At 44.3% G+C, this 19,584-nt stretch overlaps 1 protein-coding gene across 1 annotated transcript; it reads right to left on the reverse strand.

Annotated features, from left to right (window-relative positions):
• Positions 1-857: 857 nt before the first annotated feature.
• Positions 858-16,629, reverse strand: EEF1E1 (eukaryotic translation elongation factor 1 epsilon 1). Its single transcript, XM_001514082.5, has 4 exons — positions 16,525-16,629; positions 8,766-8,966; positions 6,879-6,974; positions 858-1,601 (listed from the first exon to the last, which is right to left on the reverse strand). Exons 1-4 carry the CDS (start codon positions 16,609-16,611, stop codon positions 1,461-1,463), a joined length of 525 nt encoding a protein of 174 aa, XP_001514132.1. The 5' UTR covers positions 16,612-16,629; the 3' UTR covers positions 858-1,460.
• Between the last annotated feature and the right edge of the window lie 2,955 nt (positions 16,630-19,584).

Raw genomic sequence — 19,584 nt, forward strand, 5'->3', positions numbered from 1 at the left:
AGAGGACCGGGGTGTATGTATCCCAATGGCAATGGGAAAATGGGGGCAGGAGAGGGTTTGGGAGGGAAAAATGAGTTCACAGTTGATCTTGAAGTGTTGGCTGGCCATCTCACTATGTTGTAAGTTCTCTGAGGAGAGGGACTTGGGTCATTATTCCTTTCAGGGAAATTCCTTTTGGCATGTTCAATATGGAAAAGTGACTTTTGGCAAAATGTAAAAATCTTTCATGACCCGGAAATGCCTCACTTCCCACTACCATCCTGCCTTGCACCCTTCACATCCAACCCTTCTCAAGATGAAGCTGATCTTGGTATGAAACCGGTGAAAGTGGAATGAAGTTGATGGTGGGATTTTAGGAGGGCTTTGAGGGTGGAGAATGCTGCGATCTGGCAGAGTTGGGGGAGGGAGGTTTCCCAGGCCGGGAGAACCACCACAGCAAAAGGTTAGAGGCAGGTGAAGTGAGAGTGGACTGAAGGAGACCGGGTTGGGGTGAGGAGGAGGAGGGCAACCTGGGAGGTAGCAGGGGCAGAGAGCTGTTATGTAAAATGGAGAGCTTTGGTGGAGAACCTTGAAGTCAGTGGAAAGATGCTTAATTTTATGTGAGAGAGATGGGCAAACCACTGCAGGGATTGTGAAGAGAAGCTACACTTCATATTTACATTTTAGTTTTCACTTTAGTGCCAGGAATCACCTGGGATTTTTCCCCTCTACCTTTCCCGGTAAATTCTATTTAGCACAACAACAAAAAGCATCCCCAATTAACTCAAGAGAATAAATCATTTTATTTCCATTGCCCCTTCGGGCAGTTCAAAAGTTAATTCTACTTTGATGAATAATGACTGCAGGAAAGCAACAAAGACTTTTTTCCAACCATATTTACTATCTCACATAAATATAGGCAAACAAATACATCTTTTCCCTTACTGCATCCTTGGCACAGTTTATTATAGCTTTTAATAAAAAAAAAACTAGTGTAAACAACCATGTTCATTTTCTGGGGGAGTGGGGAAGGCAGAGGAGGGAAAGAAGAAAAAGGGTGAATATCACAGGTACGGTTCACCGGTCAATAAATAGCCAAAATGAGCACCTATTGAAAACACAAAAGATTTTTCTTTTACATTAAGATTGAGCCACTGATTGTAATTTAATTAAAATCTATTTCACCTATAGAACAAAATTAACTTAGAACTTGATGATTGGAGATTTTTAAAATGATGGTTGATTTCTACATAAAACGTTGCAAATTTTAAACTCATAAGAATGAATGAAACATTTAGACACACTTTTATACATTATCAAAGGTTCTAGTCTGCATTCCAATACTGAACATGATGAATGACAGCACATCAGTATTTGCATGATAACGATTCTATGGTGTGTAATTCTGAGATCCAGGATACATTTCCCATTTTCTAAGCTCTCAGTTTCTTCATGAATGGAAGGGGAATCTTGACAGTCTTCTAGTGGACACTACTATACAGTCTGTTCTTGATAAAGACTACACTTGACAGATTCTGTCTGATGCCTGGAAAATGTTGAATGTGACAAAACCAGCGAGACACGTTCAGGTATTTCTCTTTCTCTTGAACTGTAAGGTCTACCTAAAAAAGGGATTAAAAAAATTGCAGACATTACATAAGCCTAGCTGCTAGGAACATAATAATAATGATGGTGATGTTTGTTAAACACTTATTCTGTGCCAAGCACTGAAGTAATCAGGTTGCACACAGTCCCTGTCCAATAGGCTCAATCTTCATCCCCATTTTATAGATGAGGGAACTGAGGCCCTGAGAAGTTAAGTGACTTGCCCAAGGTCACACAGCAGACAAACGGCAGAGTTGGAATTAGAACCCAGGTCATTCTGACTCCCAGTCCCGTGCTCTAGCACAGGAAACAGAAATGTTTCACAACAAAAAGGCAGTTTTCCACAGTCAGTGTTCTCTGACAGGAGAAAAATTATCTTTGACAGTTTGGAAGCCTCCTGCTTTTGTTACATTTTTCTGTTCAGCTTCAAACCGGGTGGGCACTCCAGAAAAACCTGACACTACTTGGAGGCTGGACTATGTTTTGAGGGAGGAGGGTAAAACGAGGCGTAGGTTAACCTAAGGGCCCAGTAAACCATGAATCTGGTCAGATGGAGTGAGGGTAAGAGATCGCTGGAATTTGGTATGGGAACAGTGTACAGAATCTTTAGGAAAACTTTAAATGCATGACCTAGAAGGAAGAGCATGGGACTGGGAATCAGAGGACCCAGGTTCTAATTCCAGCTCTGTTACCTGTCTGCCATATGATGTTGGGCATTTCACTTCACTTCTCTATGCCTCAGTTACCTCATCTGTAAAATGGGGATTAAGACTGTGAGCCCCATATGGGTATGGATGGTGTCCAACCTGATTAGCTTGTATCTACCCTAGAGCTTAGTACAGTATGCCTATGTATTATGCCAGGCTCAAATAAGCGCTCAAATACCATAAAAAATAAAGGGTTTGCCATTTTCAACTCTAAAGTTTCCAGGTCATACTGACACACTTCAGGAAACAACTGGTTGCCTTTAAAGTGGATGTTTCTGAACAGAGGAAGGCTGGGCTTGAGATCTGGGATCATGAGTACTAACTCTACTGTACTGTTCTCTCCCTAGTGCTTAGGGCAGTGCTCTGCACACAGTGAGTTCAAAAGATGCCACTGATTGATACTTCACAGAATGAGAGGAATAATACGTAGCTGTTTTTACTGTTAGCTGATATAGGAAATCAAATAATCAAGAGTCATGTCATTAAGAGTCTAAAATTTGATGGCACATTTGTCCATGAAGAATAAATACCTTTGACTGATCAGCTGATTTTGGAATTCAAGATCCTACTGATAGGATCCTTCAGAGGTGACATTCCAGCCACGGGAGTGACTTTCCATTGGAGTTTTTCTATTTCAGTTGTCACTCGTTACCACTTCCTCCACCCTATTCAGCCCATGCCTACAATTCTATAAAAGTGTCTCCCTGCCTACAAGCCTTCCACCTGATTTAACTGGGACCTCTGGAAACAAATTTAGCCACAGCGCCCACAAGAGCTCATCTTCAGTGACCAGTTTGAAGTGATCTGCTCCAAGTCTGCACGAGCCATACAACGCCTCTGGAGACTAAAAAAACAACCCTAAACCCACCTGGCCTTTATTTTGGCTCCGAGGGGTGCCAACCTCATTTTCACCCAGAAGGGGGGGATTTCCAGATAAAAGGGAAGCTTCGCTGGGTGAAGCTTATAACAGCTACATCTTACAGTTGTGCCTTGGTGGCCTATTTCTTAAAAAGAGGTTCTCACTGTAGGTCAAATTTCTTTGTCAAGATTTTGCCTGTGTCTTAATTTTTAAGATTGACAAAAAGCCATTTAAGGTCATGTAGAAAGGGTCTAAATCCCCAACAATGTTCTAGTCAAAATGCAGAGTGAAAACATACATTCCTCCAGAACTGGAGGCTCAGTGTCAAGTATCTTACAATCTAAATACTACTACCCAGAAACCAAAAAACAAAGCTTTCAAACTTTGCCACTGGGAAATGTGGTAATAAATACCACCTATAAATACATATAAACGATAACGAACGGTGATTCTAAGTTACGATTCTAAGTTCCGGTCAGGGCAGGAAACCTAGAATTGTACACATTAGTAATGTAAACAAAGGGAAATGGATTTGGTTCTCATTTATGCAGAAGCTAATAAAATGTACAAAGCTGTTTCTTGAATCCAAAAAATTGTTAAATAGCTGTGCTACATATGACTTGCTGGCCTCAAAATCCATCCTGGTGTTAACGGATTTAAGAGTACTCCGAGGCATGCTCTACTTTTTAACTCAGATCATCACTCAGGTTAATTGTTTAGAGATCCCTTCCATGACATTTTCGCAATAGGATGATTGCTTCCTTTGCTCTCATTAAACTCCGGACTATCATCCCCAAGCTCTAAAGCTCCCGCAGAGCAGGGATTGCGTCTTTCGCTCCTCATGCATGTTCTCAAGCCCCTACTACAGTAGGGGCATTCAAAAAATGCCAATGGTGGTTCTGACAGGAGGCGGGATTCTGGCTGGACAGAAGAAAGAGCATCTTGATTATCAAGGAAAAAGAGGGGACGTCTACCTAGCTGGGATCGTTTGGTCGTTCTTGTCCCTGGAGTCAGAGGGAATCATCTGGGACTTCTTGAGTTGACATCCCGGCTCAAGTTGAGCTCAACAGGTTTCATCTGCAACACTAGTATGAAAACCCAAAGTTCGCTTGGTTTATCTTTTCAATGTTCCTTTTCCTTTGCAATCTGTTCTAGGTTTCATGATGTTCATCTTGTCCTTCTCTGGCGTCTTAACGATCTCCGTGCAGGTTCCAGGCAGTCACTGGATTTATGACCCAACTGGTTCCTGAAAATTGTACCTTCAGTCGGAAATTGCAAGTAGGAACCAATTTTCCCTCAGAAATCTTGCTATAATGGGGGATTGGTTCCAGAATCAAGATTGAATACCTTGGCTTCTTTTTTTAATGACAGTCACCCTGAATTGTGTCAATTATAGATAAATGCTGCAACTGTACTAATTTACACCGAGTCAGTAGGGTTCCACAATACGGTAGCTGATTTTTACTTCACTGGACACAAAATGGACACCCGAGTTGTCTCTCATGGCTCCGTTGGGCCCTCTCTGCCTCCAGTTTCTTTTACATTTTCCCCTCCCTTCTTAATCATGTTGGTATTTGTTAAGCGCTTACTATGTGCCGAGCACTGTTCTAAGCGCTGGGGTAGACATAGGGGAATCAGGTTGTCTCACGTGGGGCTCACAGTCTTAATCCCCATTTTACAGATGAGGGAACTGAGGCACAGAGAAGTTAAGTGACTTGCCCACAGTCACACAGCCGACAAGTGGCAGAGCTGGGATTCGAACTCATGAGCCCTGACTCCAAAGCCCCCACCAAAATTGTAACATTTCCCAGCTACCTGTTCTCCCTCTTGCTTAGACCATTACCCCCAGGTGGAAAATGGACTAAGCCCAATATGATTATCTCATAAACTCCCCAGCGCGTAGTGCAGCAGTCGGCCCATAGTAAGTGCTGAAACTACCAGTTATTACTGTGAGTCCTCCACCACTGCCTCTCTGCCTACTGCTATAGAGAACGCAAATGCTGTAAAGGCAAAACTGATACGTTAGAAAGTCAAAACGTGGTGTACATTTAGAAATGCTAAGTGTGGTTCATCTTACCTTGAAATGTCTTAGTGAAAAACTGCCTGTTCTTTTTTGAATCAGGAAACATTTTCCCGTAAAAACAGAAAAATATTTCTAATGGTTTACGTAACTCTGAATACAAATAATCTGGAAGGCGTTAATCGGCCATGAGTCCCAAATTGTTTGTCTTCACCATCTGTTCCATTTCCCCAAGCCATAACTGTTTTGCCTCTATTTTAATTAGGAGTCATTTAAATAGTCTAAATATAAAATGAACTTAATTTTCCATTTTATTTCTCCATTAAATCTTTTTTATTTTAAATTTTTAATGGTATTTGTTAAGCGCTTATTATGTGTCAAGCAGTGTTCTAAGTGCTGGGGTTGATTCAAATTGATCAAGCTGGATCCGGTCTGAATTCTTGCTTGCATCTGAATCCTTGCTGACTTGTCAACTGAAAAATTTTCAAGTTTCCTTGAGTAGGGGGGTTGGCAGAGCCTGGCAAGAATGGTAATTGTGTTTCCTCTGCAGGTGAACAAAAATTGTGCTAGCGTAGAATTACTTGTTTGTGTGTTGGTGGGATACGGACCAGGCACTTTTGATCCTCACTCAGGTCTCTCAATACTTATGTAAATATTCTTATACTCTATTTCCCCAATCCCTAATCTCTTTTAAAGCCTGTCTCCCCCTGTAGTTTGTAAGCTCCCTGTGGGCAGGGATCATGTCGAACAACTCTGATGTACTGTACAGTGCCTGGCACATGGTAAGCACTCAGATATTACTAACTGACCGACTGCCCCACAAACCTACAGGGATAACTGACAGTGAACGCACTCCAAAACACAACTAGGTCTTTCTCCTCCTAGTCTCCCATAATTCAGGCTGGGCCATCCTGAGTTTCAGGTCTGATATCGTGAGGATCTACACCCACTGCTCAGCACCATTTCATTTACTGGTTTACTTCCATTTTTAACTACCAGTGGATTTAAAAGATTATCGGTGTCATTTGCCCCCAATTTGCAACTCATAATTCGGAAATGATTTTAACTTTATCCTGGCGAGAGTGATTAAAAAAAGTATAATTTTCTATCACCTTCAAATCTCCTCATTTTGCAGAGCATTTTTCATTCTGGTCCCTTGTAGGCAATGTTGCACTTTATTAACCTTATCCTACTTGTACTAAAGGGTGCTGTTAACTCTCCACCTTGAATCTTTAATTAGATTTTTCTTTTTCTTTTTTTGAGAATTCACTCTTGTCTTCACAATACTGGGAATTCCATTTTTTCTCTACCTCTTCTTGGCCCTAATAATTTGTCATTTGGCAAGGGTGATTGATCAAATCATTATAGATCTTTTCTTGCTATTAAATCCTTCTTTCACCATATGTTTTTCCCTAATAATTTGAAATTTTACAGTTATGACCACCAGTCATGTATAAAGTTTTATGATGTTTGCATCATCTCCTATAATAGGTTTTGCTAGCATGATCAAACTAAATGTCATAAAGCCCATAGGTGGGACTCCATAATTATCTGGGGTAAGTGCATAAATCTGAGCTCATTTTTCATTCTAATCCATTTTCTTTTCCCCTTAAAAGTAAAAAAAAAAAAAATTCAGATATGCATTTTAGTATTGTAACAATACTCTGAAATACCACTTGCAGGTGAAGCTACATTATTAAATACTCACTATGATGCGATGAAGACCGTAATACAATAGAATATCTGCTAAAGTAAAGTTATTTCCCGTAAAGTAGACTTTATCTTCAAGATAGGCGTTAAGATCCTGTAAAGAGAAAATCAAACCCACCATTAAATAGGACAACATGAGACTCAGGAAGATAGTCATGCAACAAAACTCCCTCTCATTCTCCCCCTTTTCAAAGCCCTCCTAAAATCACATCTCCTCTGAGAGGCCTTACCTAAGCTCCTATACCGCCCCTCTCCTCTGTGTCGCCTCGTCACTCAAATCTGTATTCCTTAAATATCTGTAATATCCCAACTTCAGCTCCACAGCACTCATGTCCATATCCTTTCACTCTGCCATTTCCCTTAATGGTAATTTATTTTAATGTCTGTCTCCCCATCTAGTCTGTAAACTCCTTTTGGGCAAGGATTGTGTCTACCAACTCTATCGCACTGCACTCCGTGGCTCAGTGGAAAGAGCACGGGCTTTGGAGTCAGGGCTCATGAGTTCGAATCCCAGCTCTGCCACTTGTCGGCTGTGTGACTGTGGGCAAGTCACTTAACTTCTCTGTGCCTCAGTTCCCTCATCTGTAAAATGGGGATCAAGACTGTGAGCCCCACGTGGGACAACCTGATTCCCCTATGTCTACCCCAGCGCTTAGAACAGTGCTCGGCACATAGTAAGCGCTTAACAAAAAAATACCAACACTCTCCCAAGTGTTTAGTACAGTGCTTTATGCCCAGTAAGTGCTCAAATAATACCATTAATTAATTCCTCTCTATAAAATTTCCAAGTTTGTTTCAGACCGAAGAGGGTGAGTTTAGTTTAATGATGACTAATTTTTTATAAAGGTTTAAAACAAACCCTTAGCAGTTAAATCCCAAATAGCAATGTTGTTTCTCAAAACAAATGAAGACATAAAATGTTAGAGATCCAGTACCTGCCAGGCAATGTTTGTTTCCCTGTTCAAACTGTTCCAGATCCCCTTTATTAAGTACCCTTTTCTAACCTAGTAGTAGGAGTAACAGCATCTAATGAGCACCCCCTGGTATAGTACGCTGTTCTAAGTGCTTGGGAAGTATTAAAGAAAGTATTTTTAATTTCTACCACCAGGATGTTTCAGGTGCTTTCCAAGAATGCTCTGGGCACTTGCTACCAGTAGCTGAAAGCAGAGCATGACAGGGGCAGGAGCCTGAGAACGTGAGCAGGGACCAAGGAGGGTCAGAAGACGTAGCTGAGCAGAGGCCAAAGAGGGTCAGAAGATGTAGTTAAGCAGGGGCTGAAGAGGGCCAGAGGACGTAACCGAGCAGGGGCCAAAGGTCATAGCCAAGCTGTGGCCAGAGAGGGCCAAAAAATGTAGTTGAGCAAGGGCTGACGAGGGCCAGAGGATGTAGCTAAGCAGAAGCCAAAGAGGGCCAGAGGATGTGGCTAAGCAGTGGAGGGAAGACCTAGGAGTCAGCCTGGGGCGGGGAAAGTTGGGAGAAGGCAGCTGGACAGGCTGGGACTGCTCAAGACAGGTCTGAGGATGAGGATGATGATGATGATGAAATCTAAGGCAAAGACGACAGATGAACCTTAGGCCCATCACTACTGGTGTCCGGGCCCTTGAGGGGCCGGGCTGAAGGCAGATGACACCCATGGAGGTCAGACTGCCTGCTGTGCAGCACCCGAAGCCCATCTTCTACTTAGCCTGTCACCCCTTGGCTGGGGCAGAACCGAATGGCTGCCTGGCCCATCTGACACCAAGAAGACCTATCACAAAGCCGGAGGCTCCCAAGCACTAGTAACGAGGGGACTCGAGAGGCTGGCGAGATGTAGGCGGCAGATACGCGACCTTGCCGTAATACCCAGGTTCGGGCATTCTCGACCCCAAACAGAAGTCTCCATTACCTTCAGTGTAGTCCGGATAGCATCGATATTGGAGTGTCCATCTATTTGAGTTATCCTGAATTCTAGCCATTGTTGAACTACGGCTTTCTCTTCGGCAGAGCTCCCAAGCAAATGCTCTTTATTGGCTAGCTTAACTAGGTGAGATGCTATGGTTGTCAATCCTGTTAGGCTTGGGCCATTGTTTGTCTGTAGAACCGGAATCTAATAAAAAGCAAATGCAAAAATGTCAAAATTACATGGCATGTAGAAAAGACTAATAATAATAATAATTATAGCATTTGTCAAGCACTTACTATGTTTTGTTCTAAGCACTAGGGTAGATACAAGGTAATCAGGTAATCCCATGGGGGGCTCACAGTTTTAATCCCCATTTTACAGATAAGGTAACTGAGGCACAGAGAAGTTAAATGGCTTGCCCAAGGTCACACAGCAGACAAGTCGTGGAGCCGGGATTAAAGCCCATGTCCTCCGACTACCAAGCCTGTGCTCTTTCCACTAAGCTACGCAGTTTCCCACTACTGTAAACTCCTTGTGAGCAGGAAATGTGGTTACCAACTCTGTTGTATCTTACTCTCCCAAGCACTTAGTACGGAACTCTACCCACAGTGAGTGCTCAATAAATACCACGGATTGACTGAATAAAAACACGAATAAACCTGGTTGCTCACATGATCAGACAGCAGGAGCACAGAAAAGTCCACAACAGAAAGAGGAGTTGGAGGAAGGTGGGCAAGGAAGGTGTCTTACAAACTCACGTTGTGCTCTTCTAAGCGCTTAGTACAGTGCTCTGTACACCATAAGCACTCAGTAAATATTACTGACTGGTATGTAGGCTCCCTCCCTCTGCCACTCAGTAGGGAACATCTGAAATAAGCAGCTGATCACTTGATCAAGAACAAAAATCAACCAAAAGTTACTACTACACAGTTTGGGGGGTGGAAAGATGAAATAATCCCAATTTCTTAACTTCCAATCGGTGTTTCCAAATGTACAACAGAAATTCCATGAAGTGAACTTACTGGAACTGAGGCTTCTTCAGAAACCTGAAAGTCTGGATAAGTGAACAAAACAATGTTGAACTACCTTAGGCAAATACCTTACCAGTTTTCATTTAGTTATCTATGTTAAGAAATAAAAAAAATAAAAGCTAGTCTTTTGGGTGGAAAGAGCACAGGCCTGGGACTCAGAGGACCTGGTTCTAATCCCGGCTCTGCCACTTAGCTGTGTGACTGTGGGCAAGTCACTTAACTTCTCTGTGCCTCAGTTACCTCATCTGTAAAATGGGGATTAAGACTGTGAGCCTCACATGGGACAACCTGATTACCCTGTATCTACCCCAGCGCTTAGAACAGTGCTCTGCACAGAGTAAGCGCTTATCAAATACCAACACATTATTATTATTGTTAATCCCAGCTCTGCCACTTATATGCTGTGTGACCTTGGTCAAGTCACTTAACTTGGCTGTGCTTAGGTTCCCTCACTGCAAAATGGAGTCAATAGCTGCTCTTCCTCCTACTTAGACTATGAGCCCATGTTGGACCCGATCATCTTGCATCTAGCCTAGCAATTAGTAAAGTACGTGACACATAGAAAGCGCTTTAAAACCCCCCCACAATGATTGTTTCATATTATATATATACATATAAATGCATTATCATTAAAATTGGCTGGCTCCAGTAATCAGCTAATTAACATACAATCTTATATTTAATAATTTTGGACTCAATTTCTATCCTTTTCAAATACAAAATTCAGAAAGTCCTCCAACATATAACACAATTAGTTCCTGGAAACTGCATCTTAAATTTAAACCTCAGAAATCAGAAGCAATTTTCCCCTTAAGAGCAGTAACATAAATTTGGAATTGATTTCTGAGCTAATGTTGCATACCCTACTTGTACCAAAATTTCTCAGAACTGTGGTATTAATTATAGAGTAATGAAACTACCTTGGTGTGTTTACAATAAGGCAGAACAGTTCCATGATAGGGTTGCCAATTTTTGCTTCACTGGAAGTAAATTGGGTACACCAACCTGCTGGGTAACTCCACGCGCACCCCCTCACCCTCTTCAAACTTTCTCTCTTTTTCTTCCTCAGAGCGTGACTTATAAAATCATTTCTTTGTGTCTTAAGATCATGCTCCCCAGAAGATATTGTCATAATGTAAGCTAATAACAAGAAATCACTGGGGCACTGAAGCACTTACTTTATGCCAAGCCCTGTACTAAGCACAAGGGCAGAAATGAGTTTTAATCAGGTCAGAGTCTAGACTCATCAAAACTGATGTGCTGAAACTGTATAAATTTAGGAACATTTTAAGTGCCATCTATCTTAACTCAAAATGTCTAAAGTTGAAGACTTCCCATGGGGCTACATCTTGACTTTTATGTTCTAATATAATTATCAGTAGTGTAACGTTTTCCCCGATTTTTGCAAAATATGGACATTTTGGTTCAGTGGCTGAGAAATTGAAAACGAAAATCCAGCAACCTCATTTTCCGGGCCACATCCTAGCCCAGCTGAGCGAGCGCCTCTTTAACGTGGTGCTTTCTATACAGCCCCAACTGAATCTAATAAGCCCACCACGTCTGGTAGCAAAGACGAAATCCAGGAAAGGGGTTTGTAGCTCCGAAGACAGCTTTCATGGTTGCAGTGGTTGCATTTTTGTTTCCCGCTCACTGAGTTCCTTAGAAAGAGACCTTTGACTGGGAGCCCCATGTGAGACAAGGACTGGGTCTGATTTGATTGTTTTGAGCCTATACCAACAGCCCTGATAAGCTCTTAACAAATACCACAGTGATTATTATATTGCTCCATCCTTGGTATTCAGACAGGTTTTAGTGGTAAAAGGAGAAAGGGTGTTCTGTCAACACCGGGGGATGGGGGGGTTGCCTTCACAACTTTAGAAGGAAAGACTGAAAGCTGCAGACCCTCTGGGTGGGGGGCAGGGGCCTGGGGTGTTTCCAGGACTTCTTCACGTCTCACCTCACCTCAACCCTGACTCCATTGCTGCTGTGACCCTTGTAACAGCTGGACTCTGCTCCTGGTTACTCTACTGCACTTATCACTGACCTCCTCTTTTATGCTCCTCTTATTGCTTCTTTCTTTAGGCATCCATCATTATTTTTGGCCCCAACCTCCGGCAGGCCCCTTGTTCTTAGACTGTGAATCCCTTGGGGGCCAAGCACAGTGCCTAAGTCTTTCTTACCTCTGTCTTTAATTCCTACTGCCCAGGGCAGTGATTTGCCCAAGTAGGCCCTTAATAGATACTATTATCTCTACCAATAAGCACTGAACTCATATCAAACCGAAGAAGCTGCAGAAGCAACAGAAGTTTTGTGAATTTCTAAAATATGTAGTCAAATGAAAAAAAAAAGGGACAGAAATATTAAACAGTCCAACAGGTGGACCTGTGAAAAGAATCGATATTTCCAATGATTCTCCCTAAATTACCAACTCAGCAATATGAAGAACCACATTTAGTGGCCTGACAGAAAACACTGTGCTGAAAAACTGAAATAGGCACTGGGCATAATTACAGTGGGGGTAAAAAATAGCCCTGAAATTGAAGTTTAAAACCTAGTGAGGGCAAGGAGAGTCAAACCAAACTCACAGAAATTCAAGAAACCCAGCCTTACAACTACAAAACCAACCCAGCTGGAAAGCTATACAAAAGGGTTAAGTACTCGGAGGTAGTGGGGAGACTGGAAGGGCGGATGAAAAATATAACAAGATTATTGGAATAACTGTAGTACCACGCTAGAAAAACCTTATGAGGAGTTGAGGCTTGAAGAAAAGTAAGGATATGGTTTGGTATAGAACGAGGTATTGTATGTTAGAACAACACTGCACTATAACGTGGCCAACTGAGTTTAAACCGCTGAGTAGAAGCAATCAACATTTACTGAGCACCTACTGTGTGCACTCGTCTTATATTTAACAGTTTTAGACTCAATTTCCATCCTTTTCAAAAACAAAATTCAAGAAGCCCTCGAACCTATAACACAATTAGTTCCTGGAAACTGCATCTTAATTTTAAACCTCATAAATCAGAAGCTGTTTTCTTCTGAGATACAGGAAAAAGCCAATAGGTAAAAAGATACCTGTAGCACTATCCTTCTTTGAGAGAAACAGTGTTAACAGTGGGAACAGCACAGGGCTGAAAGTCGGAAGACTCAGGCAATCTACTAAGTGCTTGGGAAAGTACAATAGAGGTAAGATATTTGATTCTTACCCCTAAGGAGTTGCACTGACCAGTGATGCAATGATAGATAAGGAACTAGAAAACAGAATCAAGAAGGCCAGCACATTCGTCGGTGGGAACCTGGAGTGTTGTCCAACAGACCTGGACCGTGCACAAGTACCATATCCAGTTCCTACAACAGTTTCCTCAGCATCAATTGTGGGCCAAACTCAATATTTCAGGGGCAAGACAAGTTCCTGAACAATGACGATCTGGAATACGGTCTCTGCATGGAAGCTCTGCTCACCTTCACACACTTATGCTTAGTTGGGCCATGCGAGAAAGAGCAACAACGGCAGGATACCCAAACCGGGGCTATTTGGAGAGTCAAAATGGGGCAACTGGAAGCAAGGAGGACAGAAGAACTACTTTAAGGGCATGGTAAAACAGCTCCAGTCAATGCTGCTTCTCAGATTAAAAAAAGAAACACCACACACAAAAACTGGGAGTTCATGACGAGCATGGCACACTGCCATTAAGAATGGAGAGGCCCCGAAGCAAATGTTTTGCACAGAAGAGAGTCTAGGAGGGAAAAAAAGAAAACAGCAGCAGGTGCTGCAAATCAAAAAGCACAATCACTGGTATTTACTGAGTGCTTACTGTACTAAGAACTTGGGAGAGTTTAATACAACAGCGTTGGTAGACGTGTTCTCTGCCCAGAGGTCATGGGTTCGCATCCCGGCTTTGCCACTTGTCAGCTGTATGACTGTAGGCAAGTCACTTAACTTCTCTGTGCCTCAGTGACCTCATCTGTAAAATGGGGATTAACTGTGAGCCTCATGTGGGACAACCTGATTATCCTGTATCTACACCAGCGTTTAGAGCAGTGCTCTGCACATAGTAAGAGCTTAACAAATACCAACATAGATATATATATATATAGAGAGAGAAGCAGCATGGCTCAGTGGAAAGAGCCCGGGCTTGGGAGTCAGAGATCATGGGTTCGAAACCCGGCTCTGCCACTTGTCAGCTGTGTGACTGTGGGCAAGTCACTTAACTTCTCTGTGCCTCAGTTACCTCATCTGAAAAATGGGATTACGTGTGAGCCTCACGTGGGACAACCTGATTACCCTGTATCTACCCCAGCGCTTAGAACGGCAGGGACTGTCTCTATCTGTTGCCGACTTGTTCATCCCAAGCGCTTAGTACAGTGCTCTGCACATAGTAAGCGCTCAATAAATACTATTGAATGAATGAACAGTGCTCTGCACATAGTATGCACTTAACAAATACTATTATTATTATTACAGTCTGGAGGGAACACAAGCTTACAGTCTAAAAGGGGGCCCACACACAAACCAATTTACAGGTAACAAAGATGCAAGGATGGATAAATGAATAAACTGGCGCTACGAGTGGCTTAGGGAAAAGTACTGAGGTAGTAGTTGGGAGAAACTGAACTGCTTATCACAATCCTACTGGGGGGGTAATGTGGGCTCAGTAACACACAAAGACTAGAGATGCGGTAAAAAGCCAATACGTCAAAACTGATATCAAACACATGCAGCACTGTCCTTCTTTTAAAGAAACAGTGGGAACGGAACAGGACTGGAAGTCAGGAAACTCAGGTTCCAATTCCGGCTCTGCCACTCACCTACTGTGTAAATTTAGGGGAGTCACTTAACTTGTCTGCGACTCAGTTTCTTCATGTGGAAAATACGATGAAATTTCTGTTCTCCCTCTCAGACTGTGAGCCCCACACGGACCTGTATCCTTTAAAGCACTTGACGTTTCACCCCACCTTCGGCCCCACAGCCCTTACATCCATATCCATAATGGATTTATTTCTTTCTCCCTCTCCAGACTTAGGTAAACGCCTAGTGAGCAGGGGCCTGATCCACCAACTCTGTTGTACTGTACCCTCCCGAGCGCTTCGTACAGTGCTCTGCACACCACAAGCATTTAAAAATATCATGGAATGACTGTTTCCGACCACCCTGTCTTGTACCTAGCCCGCTCAGGGCTTACCGCAGTGCTTGGCTCATAGTAGTCACTTAACCAATAAGACAATAATGACTACTATTACCACTATGGGTGAAACCGTAGCCACAGGCGGGCTAAAAAGTCTCGAACAAATCTAACCCTTTCTCCAACGGTATAAGTGGTTTCCCAGGAGAGTTGTGGGGTTAAATTCGACTCCCTCCTTCTTAAAATGTGAGCCACACGTGGGACGGGGACTGTGCCCAGCTTCATTAACTTGCATCTACCCTTGCGCTTAGTACTGTAATAATGTTGGTATTTGTTAAGCGCTTACTATGTGCAGAGCACTCTTCTAAGAGCTGGGGTAGATACAGAGTCGTCAGGTTGTCCCCCGTGAGGTGCACAGTCTTCATACCCATTTTCCAGATGAGGTCACTGAGGCCCAGAGAATAATAATGATGGTATTTGTTAAGCGCTTCCTATGTGCAGAGCACTGTTCTAAGCGTTGGGGTAGACACAGGGGAATCAGGTTGTCCCACGTGGGGCTCACAGACTTCATCCCCATTTTACAGATGAGGTAACTGAGGCACAGAGAAGTGAAGCGACTTGCCCATAGTCACACAGCTGGCAAGTGGCAGAGCCGGGATTTGAACTCATGACCTCTGACTCCCAAGCCCGGGTTCTCTCCACTGTTTCACACGCAGTAAGGGCTTATCAAGTACCGATCTTATTATTCTTTTTCTTAGCATTCAGCACTCAATACCATGCACTGCCCTGAGTAAACGCTCCAAAAATATCACCGAGGGACTGCAGGGGAGGCGCACTCCAGGAGAAGGCCTTGGGAGCTCGCGATGGGCAAGGGAAGCAACGCGTCCCCTCCTTCTCCCGAACCGTTGTCTCCCGAGCGCTCAGTCAGTCCAGTGCTCCGCAAGCAGACCGGCTGCGCTCGGGAAATATCGCCGACCGACCGACCGACCGACCGACCGACCGACCGATCGACTGGCGACCCCCCGGCCTCCCGTCACCAGGTCAGTCACGGCCAGGTCCCGGCGGGTCCGGGGCGGACGGGGGTGTGGTGGGGGTGGACCAAGCACACCGGAATCGCTTAATAAATCGGACTGAATGAATGACTCCCGAGGGGGCAGCGGGCGGGGGACGGACACCCAGTTAGCGCTCAGCAGCGTGGCTCGGTGCCAAGAGCCCGGGCTGGGGAGTCAGAGGCCATGGGTTCGAATCCCGCCCCTGCCACTTGGCAGCTGGGGGACTGTGGGCCAGTCCCTCCGCTTCTCTGGGCCTCATCTGTAAAATGGGGATGAAGACGGAGAGCCTCACGGGGGACAACCTCCCCCAGCGCTTAGAACATAGTAAGCGCTTAACAAATACCAACGGTATTATCCATCAATACGATCGGATGGGTGACTAAAGGAGCGGCGGGGACGGGCAGGCCGGCGGGGACGGGCAGGCCGGCGGGGCAGACACGTGGGGAGCCGGCCCGGGCAATGCAGAAAGTGACTCCGCCGCTCCGCCCGGCCGCTCCGGGGAAGCCCGGGGTCCCGCCGCCCCAACGCCGCCCCAACGCCGCCCCCGCCGCCGCACCTGGCGCTCGCCCTGCGCGCTGTACTTGTTCCCTCGCTGCAGCCCCAGCCACTTCTCCAGCAGCATCAGCTCCGCCGCCGCCGCCATCTTCCCCACGCGCCGCGGCCGGGCGGGGGGCGGGGCCGGGGGGCGGGGCCGAGAGGCGGGGGCGGGGCCCGGGGCGGCCACCGCCTCTCCCATTGGCGCGGAGGGCGGGGCCGGGCCTGCCATTGGCTGGGAGCGGCGGGCGGGAGGGCGGGAGCGAGCGGGAGGGAGCGAGAGAGCGAGCGAGCGAGCGAGCGAGCGGGGACGCAATGCGCCTGCGCCCGAGGCTCGCCCTGCAGGGAGGGGGCGGGCCGAAGGCTGAGGGCGGGCCTACGGCCTGAGACACCCGCTTTTTTGTTGGTTTTTTTGAATTCTATGGGATTTTATGAGTGCTTGCTAAGTGCCGGGCAGTGTATTCATTCATTCAATAGTATTTATTGAGCGCTTACTCTGTGCAGAGCACTGGACTAAGCACTTGGAATGAACAAGTCGGCAACAGATACAGTCCCTGCCCTTTGACGGGTTTACAGTCTAATCGACTACTAGTGTACTAAGGGCGGGGGTGGATTCAGCTAATCAGGTTGGACACAATTCATATCACCCCCCCGCCCCCCCCCCACACACAGGCGGAGCTCAGTCTTAATCCCTATTTTACGAATGAGGGCACTGAGGCTCAGAGAGGTTAAGTGACTTGCCCAAGGTCACACAGCAGAAAAGTGGCAAAGGGCGGATTAGACCTCCAGTCATTCATTCATTCAATCGTACTTATAGAGCCCTTACTGCGTGCAGAACACTATACTAAGCGTTTGGGAGAGTACATTTAGACTGTAAGCCCGTCGATTAGGCTGTAAACTCGTCAATGGGCAGGGACTGTCTCTATCTGTTACCGATTTGTACATTCCAAGCGCTTAGTACAGTGCTCTGCACATAGTAAGCGCTCAATAAATACTATTGAATGAATAAATACTATTGAATGAATTATAACAATAAACAGACGCATTCCCTGCCCAGAATGGGCTTACGGTCTCCCGTAGTTCTGACTCCCAGGCCCACGCTCTATCCACTCATATTGAGAGCCAACACTGATCACCCCCTTCTCCCTTAACGCTAGGGTTGTGGGGTTGGAAAAATCCAGTTCTGTGGGAAAATGGCATGATAATAGTCAAGGATTCAATGAGACCGAATGGTACTGGACACTTTCTGCGTCTCGGGCCCCGAACTAAATAGTGGCTGAGAAAGAGTACATAGCAGGGTTTAGGCTGTAGACAATTTGAAGATTTCCCAGTGGCTGACGTTGTTTGACGTGCAGTCAGTTACTCTGTCCATCACTAGTAAAGTGCTCAAATCCTGGCCATGCAGTCGTTTTACTCTATCAGATCCTGGAAAGTTGCAAAGCAAAATAGGTTTTGTTGAGTAGAGTAGTGAGATCTGAGTTCTCCGCGCCTTCAAAGCCTTATTGAAGCGATACCTCCAAAAGACCTTCCCTCATGAGGTAGCTTATTACTGAATCAGACATGAATGGTACTGGTCTTAATCGATTCCCTGAAAATAGTGTTAAGTGAAAAAGGGTGAAATGAAGTAAGGTTTCCCCTAGGAAGTGATGGAAAGTGCATTAATATATTTCTAAAATTTAAAAAAGACCAAAACAATGTATTTTACAAAGTGACTATAAATACGAGGTTTTTTTTACATAGTCAAATAGCGATGTTAAAATATGCTGATTATACAAGGCTGTGAATTCGATCATTTTAAAAGTATGTATGTAAGTATTAAACTTTCAGATTGTTGCCCACTAGACTAAACTCTTTGAGGGCAGGGATTGCACCTGCCAACTCCACTGTATTCTCCCAAGTGCCTAGTAGAGTGTGTTGCACACAATAAACAGTCAATAAATCCTACTGTTTGTCACTCACATCCGAAATCAGCAAAAAGACACCTATAATTCTGTCATTTTCTATACTGAGTAGTTCTATCATTACCTAATATTAAATTAAATTGGGATTTATTTTACTCCATTCAAGTCAGTCATAAAACATCAAAGGCTGAGGGAAGAGGGATATGTTTAAGACAAAGGTCTTATCTCCAAATGAGAGAAAGCAGGAAGAAGCAATTTCATTAATATTCAAAAGAGGTCTAACACAAAAGGGGGCCAAGAGAAGAGTATTTTAGAGCAGGTATTGGGAAATAGAAAATGAGGCAGATGATTAAAAAAACAACAACCAACTATTGGGTTATTGTTTCCTATGCCAAGATGCCTGATGCATTGACTTAAGCAACAACACTCATAAACTTAATTTTAGTTATAAATTAAATAAATCGTTGAAAAAGTTGGCCTGGCCTTCATAAAGGGAAGTAGAAGCTTGCACAAAACTGGATTTCTATGCATCAGTGGTCTATACTGACTCTGCACTGGTCCATCCATTGCATGACCCTCCCCTTTGCCGTGACTGTGCAAGTCATCCCTCCGAAATGACTTATAAGTACAGTGATTTTCCCGAATTTATGCTTCTTTTCTTTGGTTGCAAAAGCACTTGGATTCATAGCTGAAATTTGATTTCTGTTGAGAATAATTTCTCAAATTTCCAGTAGGTGGTGTATTCTGATCAGGCCTGCCGGCTGATGAACACATTTTAATGTCGAAAACAGGGTTTATTTTCCTCTCTTTCAGTGGGAGTTGAATGGACAGTGTGGGAGCCCCACTGCATATCAAATCTCTCACTCCCTTTCTGCCTTCCAAATTCCTCTCTCCTTCCAAGGTAGTGCCTGGTTCAGGTGCAGGGGAGAACTCACAATTGCCCATTCTAGACTGTAAGTTCACTGTGGGCAGAGAATGTGTCTGCTTATTGTTATATTATCGTACTCTCCCAAGTGCTAAATACAGTGCTCTGAACACAGTAAGCACTTAATAAATATGACTGAATGAATAAAAGAGAAAATGAATGTCCACTTTGAAGCAAGATGTGATCTGATTCCCTCTCAGAAGAATTAGTCACAGTCATGAGAAAATCCTGAGAATTTTACGGTTTAGCAACACAC

This window comes from Ornithorhynchus anatinus, chromosome X2 (assembly GCF_004115215.2).
Source record: "Ornithorhynchus anatinus isolate Pmale09 chromosome X2, mOrnAna1.pri.v4, whole genome shotgun sequence".
Lineage (NCBI taxonomy): Eukaryota > Metazoa > Chordata > Mammalia > Monotremata > Ornithorhynchidae > Ornithorhynchus > Ornithorhynchus anatinus.